General features: G+C 46.9%; 1 protein-coding gene across 2 annotated transcripts in view; it reads left to right on the plus strand.

Moving 5' to 3' along the window:
• Window positions 1-23,836, plus strand: part of LOC119384046 (importin-7) — a 179,212-nt gene that overhangs the window by 6,546 nt on the left and 148,830 nt on the right. For both annotated transcript variants that reach the window (XM_049412744.1, XM_037652336.2), the window contains exons 2-5: window positions 2,269-2,678; window positions 18,339-18,585; window positions 22,470-22,564; window positions 23,233-23,406. In XM_049412744.1, coding sequence (XP_049268701.1) covers window positions 2,269-2,678; window positions 18,339-18,585; window positions 22,470-22,564; window positions 23,233-23,406 — 926 coding nt within the window. The remainder of the gene's footprint in view (window positions 1-2,268; window positions 2,679-18,338; window positions 18,586-22,469; window positions 22,565-23,232; window positions 23,407-23,836) is intronic.

Consider the following 23,836-nt stretch of genomic DNA (forward strand, 5'->3'; position numbering starts at 1 on the left):
AGAAAAAAAAAGCTAACACACAGAAAAGGATATCGACATTTAAGCAAGAGCCTTAAATGTCTACATTTGAATGTTGTGTGAGATCCAAAATAAATAGTGCAAAGAAAGAAGCGAGCGCAACAGCTGTGCCTGAATACGCTAGCATTGCGAGTACTTCGTTCACATTGTCTTTGCATCGTTGCACGATTAAAAAATTTAAAAAAAGCACGTGAGCAAGCGAGCTGCGCGTCTACTTCATTCACTTCATCTTTGAGCCATTCGTGTGAGCAGCAGCGCAGTAGGCACCATGTCCTGCTGGGATGGCCCTGCCAAGCATGCGCAATTTAGATGGGGGAGACGCGCAAGTCATGTCCGCTTTTAGTCGAGGCAGGGCGAAATTTGGTGGCTCCTGCTCACCAGGCTGTGGGTTCTTGTGCCGCTGTCGCATTTCGAAAAGTCCGTTGCATTATGCCTATGCGTCGCTGTGTGTGCTCAGACCTTCATTCCACATCACTGTTGGTCCAACCAGGCGTTCGCCTTCACGTTCTTAGAATGTTCTAAGCACCCCGTAATTTTTTGTGGTAGACCACATTTTGGGGTAGCAGTGTGCACGTTCTATATGTACTCCATTTCATACATACATAGCTGAGAATGCTACCAAGGCTACACATTCAACTCCATTTGCTTGTATTCACAATCAATATGTAGTTTGGCATGTAAAAAAGAAATCTGCTTGTTAATCAACGTAACCTTGGTATCAAAATGTGACATAATTATTACATGGAATGTGTTCCCAACCTGAATATGTTATCTAGAAAGAAGCTGATGAGAAGCTATATACATGTGTATTTACAAGCAGATACAAGCCTGTTTGCCATCAAGGCTACTGTTCCATAGCAATATTTACTGCAAATTCAGTGCAGTGACAAGTTCTGTGACTTGTGGTGTGCCACATAGATTCTGCTCCCAACCAAAACATAGTATGTGCCATGCTATAGTCGGGTAAAACTTTTAGAACTCAGTAAAACTTTCGTACAATTGCCATGTACCAATTTACCTTTTAGAACTCAATGGCATTTCCTGTTAAAGGCGGATGCACGCAAGTCTGCGTCGATGAGCGCACTCTGTGGTGTCACTACCCTGCCTTTGGAGAACGTTGCCGAGTATGGGACTATTTCTTAGTAGCACTTCGGTCATCTGGGTAGTTGTACTCTGCTATTTGGACAGAGTTGCACAGACAAGTTGCAGTATAGATGTAACTTTGTCACTGCAAATTGTAATATCTAGTTAATCTGTAGCAAGCAAAAGTTAGAAGCAGTTATATCATTCTTCTGTAGAACTAGTTACATCTCTTGAGAAGGTTTATGGGGAAGTGATTAAGGAGAAGTGGCCTATTTGATGTTGCGCGTGGGAAAAAAAAAAAAAAGTTATGCTGGACCATAGGCGTGAGCCAGTTGACGTACGACGCGAAGGGGTATGTGCGCATGTGGAGAGATGCATGCGATGGCCGGGAGTACGTTATTGTAATAGACAACAGAAAGGAACAGCATATGGTCTGCTGATGCTGCCATAACAAAAGCTATTCACAGTGAACCAAGAATTTGCAAAAATTCAGGAAAATTTTTCGTGGTTTCCTAATGAACAAGATGTCATGGAGGGGGTTAAAGGGGTGCTGACATGAAAACTCTTAGTTGTTTTTTTTGCGTCTAATGAAAGGCCAAGCCTTCAAGAGCCCCTAAAATGTACTGGTAGCTTGAATGTGCCCTGAAAAATTCCATGTTTTTTAAAAGCTAGTTTTGATTCCTACTGCATCCCGATGCTGTGACATGATATGAGCTTCTCGTCACAGGCTCCTGCAAGAATTGTGACATTTCGATGGCCACCCTGCTCTGTGGCTCCGTTGGTGACACACATGCGGCCATTTTGTACGTTTTGGTTCCTGACGTCGTCGTAAACCCGCCGTAGTGGTGCGTGTAGTCACGCTATTGTTGTTACAAGTAGGTGCAGCATGCACAAATGGACTTTTATGTCAAAATAAAATGTCAACATTACCTGATTTCACACTTGCTCAGAGTTGTCTGTGTACAGATTTGTCTCTGTATGCAGGAGAAGCTTTGAAGATTGGTGTCAGTACCTTTTTAATTATTTATGCTTCGTGCTTGCGACTTAAGACGGCACCTTAAGTGGCCCTTTGATCATTGTGTATAAGAGCTAATTGGCGGGAGCAGGCTATGTATTCGTGATTGCATATCTTGGTTAATGTGACAAACGATTGTCTGCTGGTTGCAGGTACACAAGATCATTGGCTTTGCGCCGTCTCTGCTGCAAGTCGTGATGACTGCCAGCCTAGACATGCCCGTGCGCCAGGCAGGCGCCATCTACCTCAAGAACCTGGTGGTTCAGTTCTGGCAGGAGAAAGAGCCGCCACCGCAGACGCAGCCACAGCCGCAGCCGCTGCCCTTCCACATTCACGAGCAAGATCGAGCCATGGTGCGAGATGCACTTGTCGATGCCATGGTGCACGCACCCGAACTGATCAGGGTTCAGCTTTCGTCCTGCCTTGGCTGCGTGCTCAAGCACGACTTTCCGGGCCGATGGACGGGTGTTGTGGACAAGGTCTCTATCTACCTGCAATCACCTGAGAGTGCCGGCTGGGCTGGCGCACTCCTGGCCCTGTACACACTTGTCAAGAACTATGAGTGAGTGGTGGTCCTGGTACCTGCATGTCTGTTTGTAGTGTCTTGTGTAGAAGATGCTATTACAGGGAAACCTCGTTAACACGTACCTGCCGGGAACGCGGCATAACTACGCACTAAACGTAGTATGCATTAACCACCAAGTACAAATTTGCATCTCCTGACGCGCGCCATCGCTGCCAACAAAGAAATAAATACAGTGCCACAGCAAATATTGCCTAAAATGCCCACCACAAAGCCATTTCTTCCTTTTTTGCCAAAGTGCAGAAAAGATTCTGGCACTCGCACGACCGTCCGACCGCACTCGGTGGCAACGCCAAGGAGCATTTGAAACTGCTGCGGGGTCCGGGAACGTCGCGACTGACATAGTGACAGAACGGACATAATCGGCTGTCCACGATACACGTGTACCGCAATCTGCTACTAAGCGAAAACTGATTTTTTTTCAACGCAGTACAGTCGCAGCGAGGCAATCGTCTACTGGCTAGTTGCGTGCAGCGCTTTGCCTACTTGGCACACCCGTGACTGCCGAGTTGCTTGCTGTAGAATATAGCTTGTTGGGTTAACACGGCGGTGACGAGCTTTCTACAAGTGATGTGTACTCTGCGATGCTTTTGCGGTCCTGGCAGCTTACAGAGGCGTGTTCGGGCTGGCACCAAATAAAAGCGTGCAGTATGGTTAGAACAGCGCTATGCTTGCTATACCGCATGCGTGGTTTTAGCGTGATAGCATCAAAACAGCGAGGTTTCTCGGTGCCCACGACCGGCAATGCTCAACTCCGCAACAGCAAGCTGCTTTCGTTTCTACAAAGCGGTGCGTGCTTGAACACGGTCCCGTACAACGAGGCAGAAGCGATCGACGGCCCAGTGTGTTCAGGTAGTGGCCTATTAAAAGCAGGGGCGGCGCCAGGAGTTCTTTACTAGGCGGGGCAACCATACAAAGCGAGTGCCTTCAAGGGGGAGGGGACTTATGTTTTCACTATGTTTTACTCTCTTCCACTTTCCTCTCTTGTTTTGTAAATGCCCGACTTAGATTGGAAGTCCGAAATATAAATCTTGTTACATGGCGCATACGCTTCCTTCAATTGCTCAATACTCCAATAAACATGCACGGTGTTCTGCTTAGGTAAGTGCAACGTAATAGATATCGAGGCCGCGCATGATCAACAGATGTCAATCATTGCTCAGCAGCAACGCTTCTGTGCATTGCAATTTCTCCCATTAGTCATCGAGACAGTAGCTGCCTCGGTGGCTTACATGTAAGATGACTTGAGGAGTTGACTTACATCAAGATAAAATATTATCTGCAAGATTTTATCTCCATCTAAGTCAACCCTTACAAGAGAAATCATTGAGGCACCCGCCATATTATGTACAGGTTAGAATTGCATTAACTGCCTGTCGGTATAGCCTTGTGTGAAAAAGAGCTGAACTTCCTTGATAAGATACCAGGGCCATAGTGACTTGAGAAGAAGCTGTGCGCAGCTTCGATAACTTTTTTGGAAAGTGTTCAGTATAAATAGCTGTGCACAAGAGAAATAACCAATTTGTTGAATGTCAGCGTTGTTTGTCTTCTGTGTGCCTGTTAGCCGTCGGTACCTGTGCTGTTCCCCTTCACTGTGCTTTGCGTCGGCTACCAATCAAAGGATGTGAAAAGCAAAAGCTAACATTTATTTATGTACATTCACTACAGTCTTCGAGAACACAATACCGTATATACTCGTGTAAGGGCCGCACTTTTTTTCGAAATTTTTGCTTGGTGCGGCCCTTACACAAATCAGGCCGATGACAGCTCACCAAAGGTCTGTACTGTTTCCGCGACAGTAGCAGAGTGTAAGAGAGTCGCAAATGACATTCCAGGAATGTTTTTATTACGATTCCATTTCGCTATCGCTATCCTCGTTCTTGGAAGAGCTCGCCTCGGCGTCGGCGTCCTCCCAGAGACGTTCATCCTCAGCGCCGCTCATGCAGTCTGAAATTCCAGTCACCTTGAAGCTTTTCGCGACTGTTTCAAATGACACGGCACGCCACACACTCAAAATCCACGCACACACTTGTTTAGAATAACAGAGAGCTGAGCTAGTTGGTAAGTATTCATTCTAAAAAGACAGGGCGTGCAAACAAGGACACAAGAAAGAAGTCAGGACACCACAAACGCCGACTAACAACTGAAGAGACGCACAACGGCTGAAAAGAAAGAAGGCACGAAAACTTATCTGCGCATGCCCATGCAACAGGCGAACCTATCAATCCGGCACGCGTGGCGGTCTACGTTGAAGATAACTGTTAAGGCATTTGATTTCATCTTTATGCAAGTTAATCGACGGTTGGCTCACGCATGCGTTACCACTATTCTCGATATGCCATGCTTCTATCATCAGGCGCGTTTCTTCATTTCTATGACGGTACAACACTGCGCATTCATCGAATTTTGGCGTGCACTTACAATCTCGACAATGTAAAGATAGATTAGAAGGTGAGCCTCCTGTTAGCGATCTCTTATGTTCCAACAATCTCTGGTTTATGCACCGGCCCGTTTGTCCTACGTAGAAGCGACCGCAGCTGAAAGGGACCTTATACACCACACTCGTACGGCAATCAGTGAATTTGTTGGTGTGTTTTACGAAACAAATATCGGTCCGCTTCTTGTCTTTTACTCGCTCATTCTTCCTCTGCACAGCGGCGCAAATCTTACCTAGCTTATTGGCAGCCGTGAAAACAACATTAACGCCGTATCTACTTCCTACTTTCTTTAGCCTGTGAGACACGCAATGAATGTACGGTATACCTACGACACGTTTCTTCTTATCGCTTTCTGCAACCATGCTCGGACTTAACACAATAGACTTCTTTAAACGTTCAGCGACCGTGGCCACTGCATCACGAGGATACCCTACATCTAAAAGACGCGTAACCTGTGCGTTAAAGCTATCACTCATTTTGTGCTCACACGACTTGGTGAGGGCTGATTTAAGGCAAGACATGGCGATACCGTTTTTTACAACCTTCGAGTGCTTCGACGAAAAATTTAACAGCGGTTTCGAAGATCTAGGAGAATACTGCCAGCACACGTGATTCTTCTGGAACGTTAAGGAAATCACTTACTTTAGAATTGTTTTTTTCAGCCAAAACACATAAGAACGAGATCCCATTTCGAGCAATCGTTTCAGAGCAAGGCACCTGGCAAGTCGCTGTATCTAGTTATTTGCAGAACTGCTTAACCTCTTTGAGTTTTTCAGACCCTTTTCGTATGCGTAATTCTCAGGCACTAGTTCAGTTCCTCTCCGAGGAGAACCCCGGCTGTTGTAAGGCTTTTAGTATGGATATTGAAGACCTGTATTATTCTTTACCGCATGAGGAGTTGTTAAATTGTGTTAATGAATGTATTAACGAACAAGAGCACCAGACGGTTTTCACCGATAAATGTGGTGTTTCTACCGGGGCATTTCTAGAAATCCTTTCCATGTATTTAAAGTCGACGCTTGTAGGTTGGAAGGAAGGCGTGTATGTGCAGAAATCAGGGATATGTATTGGTTCTAAGGTTGCTCCGGTTCTTAGTGATTTATACCTTAGCAAGATTGACAATCTTTTGGAAGGCGCCTTAGGTAATTCGGTTATTAAGGTTTTTCGTTATGTGGACGATTACTTGATCTTTTGTAGTGGTGAGGATTTTGAAAAGGTGGTAACTTCGGTGAGCGAAAAATTTGAATTAAATGGAGGAGGGCTGCGCTTTACTAAAGAGGTACCTCAGAATAATGGAATACAATTTCTAGACATTTCCTTAACGTTCCAGAAGAATCACGTGTGCTGGCAGTATTCTCCTAGATCTTCGAAACCGCTGTTAAATTTTTCGTCGAAGCACTCGAAGGTTGTAAAAAACGGTATCGCCATGTCTTGCCTTAAATCAGCCCTCACCAAGTCGTGTGAGCACAAAATGAGTGATAGCTTTAACGCACAGGTTACGCGTCTTTTAGATGTAGGGTATCCTCGTGATGCAGTGGCCACGGTCGCTGAACGTTTAAAGAAGTCTATTGTGTTAAGTCCGAGCATGGTTGCAGAAAGCGATAAGAAGAAACGTGTCGTAGGTATACCGTAGATTCATTGCGTGTCTCACAGGCTAAAGAAAGTAGGAAGTAGATACGGCGTTAATGTTGTTTTCACGGCTGCCAATAAGCTAGGTAAGATTTGCGCCGCTGTGCAGAGGAAGAATGAGCGAGTAAAAGACAAGAAGCGGACCGATATTTGTTTCGTAAAACACACCAACAAATTCACTGATTGCCGTACGAGTGTGGTGTATAAGGTCCCTTTCAGCTGCGGTCGCTTCTACGTAGGACAAACGGGCCGGTGCATAAACCAGAGATTGTTGGAACATAAGAGATCGCTAACAGGAGGCTCACCTTCTAATCTATCTTTACATTGTCGAGATTGTAAGTGCACGCCAAAATTCGATGAATGCGCAGTGTTGTACCGTCATAGAAATGAAGAAACGCGCCTGATGATAGAAGCATGGCATATCGAGAATAGTGGTAACGCATGCGTGAGCCAACCGTCGATTAACTTGCATAAAGATGAAATCAAATGCCTTAACAGTTATCTTCAACGTAGACCGCCACGCGTGCCGGATTGATAGGTTCGCCTGTTGCATGGGCATGCGCAGATAAGTTTTCGTGCCTTCTTTCTTTTCAGCCGTTGTGCGTCTCTTCAGTTGTTAGTCGGCGTTTGTGGTGTCCTGACTTCTTTCTTGTGTCCGTGTTTGCACGCCCTGTCTTTTTAGAATGGACACACTTGTTGTAGCGATGCCCGCTTCAGCCGTCCTGTAGGGGTCTTCTCATGATGGCCTCCAGCCATCCATTCCGAGTAGCATCGGCGAAATTCTGATTTAAACGGACGATTAACGCAGACGTCGAGCGGCTGCAGCACACTCGTCAGTCCTCCAGGAATGACGGCCAAGTCCGTACGAGTCGTGACGAGTCGGTTCTTCACGCGGTCCGTCAAGTGGCCCCTGAAACTGTCCAGAACAAGCAGGGCTTTCAGTTGTAACAGGCCTCCAGGTCTGTTTGCCCAGACGGTCTTTATCCAATCTATGACGAGTTCCTCGGACATCCAACCCTTTTCCTGGGCACGTACGATGATTCCCTGAGGGAACTTCTCTTTAGGGAGAGTCTTTCGCTTGAATACGACGTATGGCGGAAGTTTTCTGCCGTCTGCCGTGATGCACAGCATCACAGTGCATCTTTGACGTTCTGCGCCGGTCGTGCGCACAGACACACTTTTCGCACCTTTTAAATCCACTGTGGTGCTTTCTGGTGCATCGAACCACACAGGAGTCTGGTCGGCATTCCCAATTTGGGAGAGGTCGTACTCATGCTCCCTCCTGAGACCATTTACAAAGCGATGGAACTTAAGGGGGGACATGGGACCCGATAGTGAAATATATTAGTATTAGGCCTAGAGACATGATTTTTTCAGGGAATATTCAGCTTTGTACACTGATTAAAAATATGTAATTACATTTTCTTTACATCAATCCAAAAAAAAGTTACAACTATTCTTATTTTATGAATTTGGGATGTGACTTGCATAAAAAGTAATGCATCAAAAGAGCTAAAATTGAACCTGTATGTTGCTGAATATTCAAATAGTGCAAATATGCAATTTAATGCTAGTATCTAAATTTTACCCAAAGTTATGAAGCTTTTATGTCGCAGTCTCTTAGCTCTGAATTTTCACTGGTGATTTCTGGAAAATTTCAAAATTTTACAATGTCCTTAAACATTTTATCAAGGTTTTCTTGCACACTCCAATTCCCTAGCATTCAAACAAAAAAAAATCAAGAAAATCGAATCAGTATTAGCGACACAGTGCTCATCCCAAAATTCAAAACATGCAAAAATCTGTATTTGAGAAAAACGCAAAAAACTGAAAAAGTTGTGAAAATGAAAATTTCATGTATGAAAGCCACAGCACTTGTGTTCACAATCACTCAGAAAGCCCCTGCGGAGTAGTCTGAAGCAGGCTTTTGCTTGTGCTTCTTCTTTGTGGCTGCCTGGAACGCCGCTGAAGATGCATGTTTCCTCTCTGAGCCGACGGCACGGCGATAGTCTTTCTCAACCGCCCGCTGGTTACCTGTGCATGTTTGATCTAGCTGCAGTTCACGCAAAATAAGTGAACTAGATTCCTTGTTCCCTAAGTTGAAACGCATAACAGCATCTGCCACGGCAGTCTCAACGGCAAACAATGACGCGTTCTTGTCCTTCGGTGAGAGGCTCCAAATGACCGAATGCAAGGCCTCATTCGCATTCTGCGTCTTCCCTCTGGTGCATCTCTGCAGGAGCTCCTTGTCGGACAAGCGTTCATAAACAGGACGCAGTGCATTGCTCACAGCCTCTGGCAAATTGTACTTGCTTTTTGGGATGGGCTCATTCCTTGCCATGGCTGCATTATGCTTGCACCAAGACTCGGGGCCGTGTGGACAGAAGCTGTGGTTAGATTTCTCGTCAGTGGATGTCACATGATAATACGTAGCCCACACAGCCTTGTGCATCTCATCCACATTCCCAGAATGGGATTTGAGAGCCCAGCCGTAATAACTCGTCAATTTTGTGATGAGGTCACCCGTGAGGCGGCCCTTGCCACTGATGCGCTCGCTGCTGTCCCCTTTGTGCTTCTGCACGAGGTTCCGAAGCGCAGTCCCCATGCGCTTCTGCACATGGTTCGAGCAGTCTTCTTTTTCAACATTTATGAAGCCGTACACCTTAGCTTCTTTGACAGCACTGTACGACCGGCTGTCACCATCACAAAGCATGGTGGTGTACCTGAGGCCATGAAGCGAAAGGGAGCGCTGAAATAAAATCATTGCTGCCTCTACTTCCATTTGGCCAGCCTTGCATGAGGTATTTTTCTGGCATGAATGTCTGGCTTTCCATTCAGAGTATTCTGGGCTCTCGGGTTTTGGACCACATTCACAGCCGAGGCAAAAATTGGAAAGCACAACATAGTCTAGCACATAACCTGAAAAAACTTCTATCACAGTGGCTATTCCAATGTGAGAAGTGTGTCCTCTTGTGTGCCAGCTTCCATCAAAAGAGACGGCAATATTTCCGGGGTTGCCGAAATTGAGGTCCTTGTAGAGGCTCTTTACCACTGTGGCACACTTAGTCAAATGTTCGGCACAAGCTCTCGTTGCTGCTGGCTGAAGCTTCATTTTCAAGTACTCTTAATACGTTTTCGTGTGAAGGCCCCGATGTGAAACACCGATAGCGGCAAAGATGTCATTCAGAGCTGCCTGACCATTCCCAGTGCTCTGAACCGCACGCGCCGTGCGAACGTTGATTTCGAACGGGTTGCAGTTACTACTGCCACCAACCCGTCGCGAGCTCCATTTCGAACCAACTTCTCCGCAGTTGCTGCAGTGAAGCTTCAGCTTAACGGCTACGCCGTACTCACGCGCGTCGCGTTCGATGGTCAACTGACCACGGCACACTCGGCAAGCAGAACGTTCGTTTAGTAAACTGTTCACCATGTCGAGGTCAACCATGGTATACGTCGGGGCCGACGAACTTTCGGTGCCGCGCTGACTCGCGAGAACACTCATTTTGCGATCGGTTGCCGAGACCGAGGAAAGTTCCGCTGCTTTTTGCTGTGCGCGACGCTCGATGAGTTCCCGGTCAGCCGATGTCAAAAATGTCGCGTCTATCCTCGCAGCTCGATCGCGCATACTTGAAGTACTGCAGGCAGCGGTCGCAGTCGCCGCCACGCTTTCTCCGGCTGCGAGATCTGCTGCAGCAGCATTCTCTGCTGTCGTAATCACAAGCAGCGGCGTTGTTTCCTGGCGCCTTGTTGAAGTATCACCGCAATCAGCTGATTCCGACGGCACCGTGGTCGCCGTCGCGATCGCTTGTGTTGCAGCGTCGCTTCGTCGCGGAATCCGTTGCGCTCTTCTGCCGAGATCTGCAGATATCTTCGTCGGCAGTCGCGATGATTTATTGCACTCTGAGCGCGTGTCGCCACTGGTAGAAGTTGTAGCGATCGAAGGCTGCCTTTGTGTCGGGCTGCTGCATCGCGGCGTCTGCCGGTCTCCTGTCCCGCTCGGCTCTGCCGACGTAGCCGCCGCTGGCTGCGATGACTCCTTGGGATGCACAGCACATTTTTTCCGTCGCTTGCCGAATTTGTGCAGTGTGCGGAACTTTCGAGCACGGTTCGGCATCTCGATTTCGATCGCAAAACTACAAAACTTCCGAAATGGCGGTGACAACGCGCGTGTTTGCGGCCGCGCGCGTGTGATCTACCAGTGTTGTCAGTCCCCGCGCTCCAATCACAAGCCGCTGTTCACTCACGTGACTGCTATGGACCAATGATACGGCACGGTTTTGTCGCTTGTTTTTGCCTGGTAGCGCAGACTGGCTGCAGCATTGAAGGTTCGTTCCTGGCGGGAAAGCGAGCTCAACAGAAGCTCTTTCAAACGAGACTAAGATGGCCGCGGTCCGATGAGTGGTTAGCGCGATCCGAGCAACGCAAAAGGGGGCTGTTTTCGGCGTTTTCGTAAGCGAAACCAAGTGCTGGGATGAATAAACACGACATTTTTTGGCTCAACGACGCGTCATTTCGAGTTCATTTTTTGCTGGCAGGTGCGGGATGATATGAAGAAAACGAAAATCACCAAACTGAAAAATAGATTTTTTTGACGTTTTTTCGTCGCCAAGACCCGTGTCCCCCCTTAATCACATGGCTTTCGTACTCGCTTGGAAGCCTTTGACAAAGCGTTGTTCGGCGGCGGATGGAGAGCTGATTACGGTTCATAAACCGCGTAGCCCATCCCCGACTTGCCTTAAATTGTGCCTGGGGTATTTCCATGTGGCGAGCGATGGCCAGGGCTTTCACGCGGATCATGTCAGTTGAGACGGCGTAGGCCGTCCCTTCGAGTGTCGATGACATATTTTACAAGTTCGCCTTCGAGTTCCGGGTACTTGCACTTCTTTCCGCGAAATGCCTTTCGGCTCCTGTTGGTAGCGCCGAGGGCATCTTTCTGTTTCATCCAGTAACGCACGCGCTTCTCATCGACGTCAAATTTGCGTCCAGCTTCTCGCTTGCCGTGCTCTTCGGCATATTCAATCACTTGCAGTTTAAAGGCTGCAGTGAAAGATCTCAAGTGCCGGCCCATCGTCCCTCACCTGCGATGGCTCAAACAGGGCTCACTACTACAAAGTGACACCGACAGCACCGATCTGAAGAAACACTGGTAAGCTACCCACACGAAGCCAACGATGCGCCACACAAAGCAATAATGGCGCCGTCGAGGTCGGCGGAAGCGGAAAAGCTGGCAGTGCCATCTAGCTGCAATTTAACTAACTACACTTTTCTGGTGGGACTTTTTGAATTTTTTTTTCGGAATTCCCCCCTCCAAAGTAGGGGTGCGGCCCTTACACGAGGGCGGCCCTTACACGAGTATATACGGTAGGATACCAATTGCTCGGCTGAAATCTTAACAACAGTTTGACTGGGCTGAAGGCCCAGGTTCTAAACACATCAGCGTAAATAAGATATTCGAGCAGCGCAGTAAGATCAAAATTAATATTTAGCATGTTTACACAGCAGTGCTTCTGGTAATAAAATGAAAATTTATATAGTGTGTCGAACAGCGCATGCACAAACAGCAGTACCGAATAAAGAAAATAAAGCAGGTAACTAGCAGCAATAAAATAACACCAGTTAACTAGATCAGAATATAGCTTCAAAAGAGTAATTTCACAGTATCAGAGATAACTAACACCACTAAGTACAGTAGAACCCCGCTGTTACGTTCCTCACTGCTGCGTTTTCCCGGCTGTTACGTCGTTTTCCGCCCGTCCCGGCATAGCTCCCATAGGATACAATGTATTGGGAACCCGGCTGTTACGTCGTAACTGTCGGACCGTTCCCGTATGATACGTCGCGAAGTGCGCCCGGAGCCGACCGAGTGACTACCAAAGAGAGCGGCCATGGCACATTTTCACGCAGCTTGGCCTCGTTTGACCGTAATATTAGCCGCATGAGAGGCGCAAGCAACAGAATCTTTCAATTGATGCAAACAAAAGCATGGCCTTCGAGATTCAAATTGCAAAGATGGCGTCTATGACGTAACTGCTCGCGAAAGCAAGGCCTTCGAGATTGGCATTTACTATTGACAAAAGCATAGCCTCTGAGATTTGCATTGCACAAACATGGCGTGTATGACGTAATTGCTTGCGAAAGCAAGGCCTTCGAGATTGGCATTCACTTCTGCCATCGCGTTGGCGTAGACTCATCATCATCGTTATTTGTCGGAGAACGGGAGGAGTTCGAGCTGGTTGGAGCTCGCATGGTCGTGCGTGCGGTTCACGGTCGGACTCGCCGCGCCGGTCGTGATTGCGTGTGCTTAGTTTTTTCATGCCTACAGCTGTTGGTGTTAAAAAAATCACATACGTTGATTACATTTCTGTGGATAAGGCCGTCCTAAGCTCCGCGTTTCTATCCATCGACTAGATCGTGGCTGAGCGCGCCAATTTTCGTGCTGCTCGTAAGAATTGAAATAAAATTCTGTACCACTAAATATTTTGCCGTTTTTCCTGTTTTTCGGCTCTTACGTTTCCCGTCTCTTATGTTTATTTCCTACGGTCCTTCAAAAACGTATCAGCGGGGTTCTACTGTAATGTCCATATCAATTCCAAGTTTCCTATGCGCTAGATTACAAAAAGTTCAAATACCCTTCTTGCCCCGCCTGGTGGTGCTAAACGTAGGAAATAGGAAAAGAATAACAAAAATAGAGAGGACAGATCTTTAAAGGCACCAACAACTGCCCAGAACATCAAATAAGATGACTGCATTGATGGAAAGATTGTGCATCGCATTGACTCAAACCAACCCTGTTTTTTTCGCGAGAGATGGATTTATATTTTTATTTATTAATTGAAAGTCACGAAAAATGACCTGTGGCACGCCTCTGGCGGCAAAAACATGAACGATCCGATGAACCCGGCCACGTGACCGTTGGTTGCTGTATGCGGTCGACGATTTTTTTTGTTAGTATTGAAATATTGTTTGTTTCTTTATATTAAAAGGTATTACTCCATAAAAAATGTAGATATAGGCCTGCATAAGTAGTATGTATTAAAGTGGCGCTGTCTCCGCGTGTAATGATCCCATGCTCGTCAGTGCGTATTGAGCAACTTTTCAGCATGCTCATGCAACCGTGCACGCAGTTTCCAGGTCGCTAAGATTTTGGAGTGATGTCGTTTTGCTACCTACATTTCGTCTCAGAAATGACACACGCTGCTATTCGGCATGGCCGCGCTTATGCGTAGTAACGTTCTCGATGACTTGGCTTGTGCATCGAGACAGTAACGACGCCGGGACAAGCCACCCTTGGCACAGGCACAGGCAACCTTGGACGCATGCGCACACAACGCGGTACAAATACAGGGAAGGTGTATAATGCCACATCATCTCATTGTAACAGCTTGTTATTTTCAAAAATAGTTGAAAAAGCTCCAAATAAAGGTGGTTAAGCATAGTTACAGGAACTCCTGCAAAAGCAGGACGATAGTTTTCACAAATCGCGAGAAGGGCTCAGCGTTGCTGGAGGAAAGGTATGTCCGTGTTTAGAGCCTTTCAGATCGAAAAAAACTGCTTGTAAAATAACTACGTGCTTTTGGAATTAACTACTGCAGCTACAAACACTGCGAAGGGTGAGCTTTCTGTCGGGCCATAAAAAAATGGGTCGAGAAAAATCAGTTGTTGGTCCCTTTAAAACTAGATCACGCATAGACATGTCACTCATGTCACATCTGGCTGTACAATACACCAGCTTTCACAAATGCACAGCTTTCACAAACGCAAATGTCAGCTCTCCGACTGCAGTCAACGTCTGATTTTGGCTCCCTAGGGACCACGAAATTGTCCGAAAAATCAGGCAGTCCGAAAAAACGAATTCATGCTTTTTTATTCCGCTCTAGCAGTCAAATCGCCACAGCCACGTCCGAAGTAGCGTTAATGCCTACTACACTCAAACCTCATTATAACAAAGTCACATATGCCATGAAAATAACATTAGATCCGAAAATTCGTTATAAACGTTTATTTGTAACACTGTAGCTATTATAAGACTATTCCTAATTTACTTCGTTATAACCGATAATTTGTTATATCCGTGTTCGTTGTAACGAGGTTTGAGTGTAGTACAATTATCAGGCATTTTGGTACGTGCCCAGGCTCTCGCAAATACATTTGGTACCTGCCGCGAACCCTGCTTAACTACATGCCAACTGCCACTTGCAAGTTTGCATCTCGTGATGAGCGCCGCTGATACCAGCAAAGCATGGGATAGATTATGGCTCTCGCATGGGGCGTTTGGAAACGATGACGCGGAACACAAAGACTGTGGCGGAAGAGCGGGCGGCTCATCCGGCTTTCCCCTATGCGTGTGCGCACGTAAGTAATGCGTACACACATCGCTGAATCTCCACCGATATGCATCATTTGCTGCCGTGTGAAGCCAATTGTTTTTAGTTGTGTGCAGCACATTGCAGACTAATCTGACACTGTCACTGCACTGTAGCTGTACCGTACGCATGCATTTGTCACGAAAGGGTTCGTGATGCCTACTTCGTTCCTGACCGCACTCGTGCGCGGCAGGGCCGAGCTGGTTTCGTCCGTGAAGGCAATGCGTCTTTGCGGCGCACTTAGCGGTCTTGCGCAGAGAGACAGCATGAATGGCGGTTTGGCGTGTAGGGTTCTCTCCTATTAAATGTGTGCAGTGTGCATGCAACTGCGCTAGGCCACATGCACTACCGAGCAGTTAACTGAAGATGCTTATCGTAAGGGTTGTCAGCAGTTAATACTGGCGTGTTTGCCAGCTGCCGCCATCACACCTCCGTGCATTTCCACTGTTCATCCGTAAAGACATCGCTGCACGATGCCGTGATAGCGGCCCCTTTGAATTTCTGGTCTGCTTCGCCCCATAACGCTTCGGCATTGCGGCAAAGCTGACTTTCGGACTCAGCTGCTGTCGCAAACAGATCGACTCGCAAAAGCGCTGGTTCGAACCTACGAGATAATAGGCGCGGCAGAGGTGGGGCCCTGAAATAATGCCTTTCGGACCTGCAATTTGGGTAGAAGTACATCGTCACTGTCGAGCCGCTTGCTGTACCATACGCGCACATTTGTGTGGGAGTGTGCTTTGTACCCACTCTGTTCCTGTCGGTGCACAGATGCGGCGAGTGGCTTGTTGGGTTAACACGGCGATGATGAGGTTTCTGCAAGCGATGCGCACTCCGTGATGCACTAGCAATCTTGGCAGCGGACAGATGCGTGTTTGAGTTGTTGCCTAATAAAAGAGTGTGGTATGGTTACAACAGCGCCGCGCTTTTGCTTTACTGTACACGTCCATTTAACCTGATAGCGTCACTGCAGCGAGGTTTCTCGGCGCCGTGACCCGCTCAACTCCACATTGAGCTGCTTTCGTTTCAAGAAAGCAGTGCTCGCTTCAACGCGGTCCCTTGCGACAAGGCAGCAGCAATCGTCGTCCCTGCATGTTTAGGTTGTTGCCTCTTGAAAGCGTGCAGTAGGCCTAAATTAGCACCACGCCACACACATGTCCGAGCAGATGGCTGAAGATACTTATCGTGATAAGCAGAGAGTTTCATACAATAACCTAGAGAAGAAACTGGCGCTGCGATCATTCAACCACCTTGGCAATGATGGGAAGTACAGGCTTTGGATTGGATTGCGTTAGCTAGTGAATTGTCTATGGACCTTTTTCTACAGTTTCAGTTTTGTTCTTTACGAGGCGTGGGCAGTGGTGTGCATTGCAAAGCACTCAAGCAGTGCCTTTGTTGTTCAAAAAAGCTGAAGACCGCTAGGTCTCTTGGTTTGCTGTGACGTTGCAGCTTTACATGTTGCATTTGACAGTTTTAGCAAAGCGTCGTGCACTCACCGCTGCGCATAGATGTAGCGTCTCATGCCAGTGCAGGAAATTGCATAGAGTTCACGTTTTTTGATAGGCGCTACTTGTCAAAACTCTTTCAAATCGACTGCTACGCGACGGCGAAGCTAAGTAGACGCACCGTCTCGCTGCTCTGACTTCAATTCACAACAAAATGAGAGATGCGTTGGGGGCAGATCACTTGGACAGACGCACCTGGCATCGCAGCAGATTATACGTTAAGTTTTTCTCATCCAATACAGTACTGTTATTTCCATAAATAGATAATGCGTACTTTCGAAGGAAAAACAAGCGTGTTTCTTTTCAAGTGTTGTAAAAAACTAATTCATTGTATCATGATGCCAAATCTGGAACACAGTTGTAGAGCAATGCATACCCTGGTGGTTGAACTTGTCGAGGTTTCACTTCCATCTTACTGTCATGCAAACTTTTTGGATGAAGTTTTACGTACAAAAGAATGAAGCAAGTTTTAATGGGAAGTAACTTCATATCACTTTGTTTTACACTCGGCAAACAAGCATTGCGAATCTCAAGAACGAAAGCCATCCGAAGCAGATCCAAAGCCTGTACTTCCCATCATTCCCATGGTGGTTGAAGCGCCGCTCAAGGAGTCCGCATAGACACTAGCGCCAGATTCCCCTCTAGGTATTATAGTAAGAAAGTCTATGGTGATAAGATTGTCGGTGATAAGTCATACTGGTGCGTTCATCAGTGGCTGCCACCTCGCCTTTGTTCTTTCCCGATGCTTACCCGCAAAGGCACCACTGCAGTCACGCGAAAACCAGTATCATTGATTGAGCGATCTAAGCACTTCTCAAAAAGACTGAAAGCTTTTTGTGGCACACTGTGGCATTGGCAAGTTGAGCGGCATAGTAAACTTTTATGGCACAAAAAGTTATTGTGGTATGCAATAACCGGTAGGCATAGGACGAACCACTATGGCTTAAAAGCGGTCAGCGAATGCATTAGGCCCTTTGAGACTCTGTCGGGAATTCTTCGTTACTATGTTTTAACGTTTAGTACGGTTAAAGCGGGTACGTATTAACGAGGTGTGCTGTAGATGAGAGTGAAGAAACCAATTAAAACAAGCAAGTAGGATCACTGTTAGCAAAAATTAAGCATACTTATATTGTGGAAGAAGTCTTGCGACCACGACCAACTAATTTGCTGCGGTAGCAGCCGCAACGGAGCTGCCAGCACACGTTTCCCCTTTCCTGCTCCGTGGCACCTCAGCGGCCGCAACTACAAATATGGTCGTCACGCGCTCTCCCATAGAAAGCCGCCCAACGCAGCAAGGAGCACGTGACACGTTACCGCATATCTCGCTGGCAGCAGTGAGGCTGAGGTGCTTCCCTCGCCATGTGGCATTGCCTTGTAGCTTCAAAGGGCCTCCCCAGCTTTGTGGAAATATTGGAATCAGGAATGGCTGGAAAATATGACCTTTGGAACTACAAACTTCTGACTATGGCACACTAGCATCTCTGATTACTTTCAGTAATCCTGCTTTTTGTATCTTCTGTCAATTAAAAAACCTACTTAATTTGAAGATTGTTTATGGCCCCCTTGAATGAGCGATGTTTTACGGTACGATACTTAGCAGTTGTGTTTTAGCTCCTGTTCCCGACCAGTGTTCACTTGTGTGCAATGTGATCCGTCTTCTTGCGCCATAGTTCAGCCTTGGCCAACTCGTTGAGCTTCTTGCTGCAGGTACAAGAAACCTGAGGAGCGGGAGCCTCTGCACGAGGCAATGCAGCTGCTGCTGCCCTTGCTGCAGCAGCGCCTGGCACAGCTGCTGGCCGACCAGTCAGAGGCCTCGGTGCTCCTGCAGAAGCAGATCCTGAAGATCTACTTTGCGCTCGTGCAGTACCACTTCCCTTTGGGGCTCATCTCGCGTGATGTGTGCACCCAGTGGATGGAGCTGCTGCGAGTCATCCTCGACCGACCAGTGCCCGATGTGAGCAGCTGTCTTTGTGTCCCCCCTCCATGGTTTCGGTGTGCTGTTAGCATCCAACAGTCTTGCCACTTCTCAGCATTCTGCTAGCTGTCAATGAAGACAGAAAACTTTTGCCTGAAAATAAGCTCCCACATATGTGCTTTCATTCTTTCACAACTGTATTTGCATAAGGCCAGAAAAGGTTTTTAGACAGAATGTGCTTTATTAAGTCAGGTTGATGATCACTGGTGATTAAGTATTTTCATTTGCTCATATCAAATACGAGCTCAGTTTTTATGTACACCCTACCATTAACTTTGAAATGAATTATTCATGAAAAATTCACTTGATCACATTTTTAATAAACTGGGTAATTAATATCCTGCTGAGTGAAATGTTGTTGGATTCTACAGATATCAGAGAGTGCAATGAGCATCTAATTTTATGGTTCTAGCTTTCCTAAAACGAACGTTATGAAGCTTCAAAGTTTTAGTTTGAGTGTGTGAGAAAAAGCACTTCTCTTATTCATTCTTTCTAAAAATTTATAACTTCCCAAAGTAAATCTTGGCACCCTGTTGCACTTGTGAAACACTGAGCTTTTCAGCAGTACAAAAATGATTAAAATTGAGTGTGCCAAAGCTGAGAAAGGCTTCTCAGAAGAATATAAGGTTGCAAAGAAAACAATACAGAGCAAATAACAATGAACAAAACACTGTCATTTGATGAGGTAATATATTGGGAGAATAATGATCTAGGATGCATGAAAATTGGTGTGGTTTTGCATCAGTACTGGCACAATACAAAAGTAACATTTCTGTAAAAGCAATTGTTTTGCCATTTCTTGCTCCCAAAAAGCAGCTTCCCCCTTAAAGGAGTGGTGACACAAAAATTCGGACACAATTTGACTGTTGCATCACACTAATGGGTGCATATATGTGCCATCTGTACAATATCAGCCACAAATACAGCCTAAAAAGTATGTTATTTGAGTTTTGAAGACAATCCCCGCTACCTTCTCTTCCTGTTCTTGACAGCCCGGTTCACGTGCCGCGAGCTCTCTAGAATTTTCCACAGGGGTGCCCTCGCGCTGATTCGAACACTTTCTTCATCTTTTTGCCTCCGAGGGGCTCTTACTCATGACAGAGAGAGCGATCACATTTCATAATGCACGCTGGCATAGCTTCTTTCCCCAATGCCATCCCTCTGTAATGAGAACGTGTAGTTCTTAAGGTATGGATGGTTGGGAGTGCGGACGTTCCCACCAACCCAACGAGGTTGCTTGTAGGTTTGAAACAACACTTTGGGCACACAAGAAACACACACACTAAAACAAACTATACAAACACAGAAAAAGCACGAGCTAGCCAATTAGCGTGCCTAATCCCAAACAAGTCTTGCGCTCAAGGCTGACACAGGCTCACCCACTTGACAGTCCATCGAGTTGAGCGAGGCGTAGTGCTGAGGCATGGTGGTGAGGTGAGGTACAGAGCAGTGAGAGGGGAGCTTCGGGGAGGTTGGCACTGGCTCCTGAAGACTGGCGACGGAGCTTGATGCTTTCGGTTGCGAAGCGTTCGGAGACGGAGAAAGTTGGCGGCCATGTGAAGCCCGAAGCCTCAACTCATGGACTGCGACACTGTGGTACGACACTCGGGTCTGGCCGCCCAACTGTATCGAACGACTAACCCTGTCTCCCTCTTCCTTTTATTCTCCCGCACGCGACTCCTCGTGTTCACACCTCTTTTGCGCATGCATTAACGTCCTTGCTGTCTCCTACCGCCGCGCACATAGGTACACTGGCTCGGCGCACTCACCACACCCTCTCTGTGTAGCTCTCAGTGTGCTCATTGGGACGAGAGAAGAGAGCAAGTGCTCAAAGCATATGACAATTCCCTGTAACTCCACTAGTTCTTGACGAATTCAAGAAATTTTTAAAGCAATTTATCCATGAGGCAATAAACTCCAAAACTGAGGTCATTCGATGATCATTTGAAAAAGTGGTTCAGGACCCCTTGACGCGGTCAGCAAATACATTAGGCTTTACAAGACTTGGTCTTGGATCCGTTGCAGCTACGTTTTTAACCGTTCATACGGTTCGAGGCGGCACATATTAACGATGCTTATTGTGCAGTCCCACATGATGTAAGACTGGTTATAATGCAGTTGCCGGAAAATTCTCAGAGAAGTGGGGGAGAGTGCTTTTTAGCTGAGGTGTGCTGGCCGGGGAGAGGGCATCGTCGGCGTTTCGGAGGAGGAGGGGACGCGAAGCGAATCAACGATCAGCTAAGTGGGGGGGGGCAACGGTGCGGTGCGGACACGCAGTGTCTGTAGGGGGAGCGGTTGCCTAGGTGAAGGTACATGGGAGGCAACGGATGAAGACTTTGCTCCAGCCACTTGTCGTGCGCACGCTCCTCTTTGAGCAGGCGCGCGTTACCGCTGTTTGGCTCTTTGGTTTTTGTCGGGTGTGACGTCGTCGTAGAGTGCAGCCATCACGCATGCGACCTCTATTCCACCGCAGATGACAATGCTTTAAGACATGATCGAGCTTTCGCCTTTGCCACCAGTAGGCACTTAGAAGCTGGGCTGACTTTTGCAGCATAGTTACCACAGCTGTTCTCCCGATCGCGAACCAGAACTGCATTTCGCGAGTGCTGCCTTTGGTTTAGCTCGTGAGCACGATCTCTTTTACGCCCGATCTCTGTGTTGTCTTGGGCAAGCTTCCCGCGATACCGGGCCAAGTTGTAACCTGCAGGCTAGGCCTATCGAGCACTAGCTGCCTCGTCGGTAGTGACCACGGACGATCAAAGTTGTGGTGTACTGCCGAGTTATCGAGACGTTCTGCACTGTTTTTGACATCACGCACTCCCGGAAAATCAAAAGCATGCGGAATTTTAATTGCCGTTCGATGTATATAGTTTCTTTGTATTGCGGTACTGCAGAAAAGTCTGCATAAACGAGGAGGTCGATAAATTAGTGAGCGACTTCGCTACGGCACTTTCTTTTTTCCTGTGTTTGTTATGTCAGCACCAGAGGTCCGCGGACGTAACCTTTCGACATTTGCAAATTTAAGTGCATGCAAAATTACACCTGAGCTGCATGCCTCGATTGTCGGATTCGCGCGGCTGCCTGTTTGTCATGTTTTTGGAAACGTACAGCCTTTGAAAAATGTTACTTGGTTATAGTGTAGATATTCGAGACTCCGGCAACTTACGCTATAAGCGGTCTATGCTGTAGTAATTTTTTTTTTATGTGTGCAGCATTGTTTGTGCAGTTGCTTTTGAAGGCCACAGCTGTAGCATGGGAACATTTATCCTTTGGCATAAGGGTATGATCTGCATTAGTTAGTGTGCAATGCACAAAAAGTGTCTTCAATAACTTCGTGTAAAGTGATCAACTGTCTGAACTACTGGTCTTCCAACCGCAAGTTCGGAAAGGCAGTGTTAAATCACTGCACTTGAAGCTGCGAGGGATTATTGGTCAGCTGCCAGCTCGTAATAAGTTCACGTGCTACATGATGCCAAAAGACAGAAAAAGAGTGTTCCACACTCGCCGCCATGCCTGCGATCGACGCTGACTAACACTCCCAGGTTTAAATGCACATATATACCCCATAAAGTGGATGGGAGGACGACCGCCACCGTAGCTCAGTGGTAGTGCATCGGATGCGTTATTCGAAGGTCGCAGGTTCGGTCCCTGCCGGCGGCAAGTTATCTTTTCATCCACTTTACTTTCTTCACATTTATATCCTAATTACTACAAATAACATTCCCTATACTTTCCTTGGCGTTATTGTCTGTTAGTTCTCATTAGCACTTGACAGACCAATTCGAAAGTTGTAAGGGACACATTTGCTTTGAGCTGCTGTGCAGTGGAGGAGGGAGTGTGCCAATAGTCCTTCTCTTACGCAGGTGGCAAACCAGGTGGATGAAGATGAACGGCCCGAGCTGCCCTGGTGGAAGTGCAAAAAGTGGGCCTTCCACATCGTCACACGCATATTTGAGAGGTCAGTGCTTTGTCATCTGGTGTGGTAGCTCAGTGGCTGTAGTAGTGTTGCTTTTCTGAGTGCAGAGGCACGAAAGGAACACCAGGCTTCCATCAAGCACCTTTTAAGCCATAAACTGATGAATAGGTTCTGAGGTAGAGCTCTGTGCAGTGTCTGTTTTATTATTTATCTGCACTTTTTCCAATTCTACTGCATGTTTGCTGTCGTGAGCTCAAGGAGCATGAAAGAAAGCGACTCTCCACATGGCTTGCTGATAACAAAAATCTTATTTCAGAGGTGCCCGGACGCGCCTGCTCTCAGGGTGTAATCCGATCCGCGCACCGGGAGGGCGCGCTGGGCAGTCCATCATTTACAACACACGGCTTGTGCGTGTTACAGTAGGCGAGGCGCCATGCCACATTCACTTTATATGTTTTCGGCTACTGTGTCCTTTTTCACAGTTCTGTGAAAAAATGTATTGGAGGGGTTTTACTGTATTTTGTTATACCCATTCCTGTAATACCTGGCAATAAGGTGCAAAACTTCTAACATGCAAACAAGACGACTGTGTTGTGCAATATAAACTGTGCTCTTTATGGCTGTTTTGGCCAAAATATCGATTTTGTATGTCTGCTACAGACATTTATGCTACCCCTGAGCGCAAGTACTTCTTCCCTAAATATGTGCAGATATGGCAGCCCTGGATCTGTGAGCAAGGAGTATGGAGAATTTGCTGATTTCTTCCTTAAAGCCTACACCGAAGGAATCCTCCAGGTAGTGCTTCGTCTGCTTGACCAGCACCGACAGAAGGTCTATGTCTCGCCCAGAGTACTGCAACATGCGCTCAACTACCTGCGTCATGGGTGAGTGTTTGCTTGGTGGTTATTTCAGCGCCTTTAGTTGATGCTCGCTTTAGCACAATTCGTCACCCTCCATGCTTCGAAGGCGCTACTGTAGCCCTAATTATGCTTCGCCGGTTGAATGTCGTTGATTTGATTCTTGCAAAGCCACCTTTATGCGCTCAACTGCAAGCCCCGAGAGTGATCACAGTGTATGGAGGAGCTCGGCAATACAGTAGAAACTCAACTTAACTAAGTGATCGGGACACGCGAATTTGTTTGTTAAATCGGGAAATTCGTAAGATGGGGGTTATGTAAAACCGAGTTTCAATTATACTACACTCAAACCTCGTTATAACGAACACGGATATAACGAATTATCGGTTATAACGAAGTAAATGAATAGTCTTGTCATAGCTACAGTGTTACAAATAAACGTTTATGACGAATTTTC

This window comes from Rhipicephalus sanguineus, chromosome 2, assembly GCF_013339695.2.
Source record: "Rhipicephalus sanguineus isolate Rsan-2018 chromosome 2, BIME_Rsan_1.4, whole genome shotgun sequence".
Classification (NCBI taxonomy): Eukaryota; Metazoa; Arthropoda; class Arachnida; order Ixodida; family Ixodidae; genus Rhipicephalus; species Rhipicephalus sanguineus.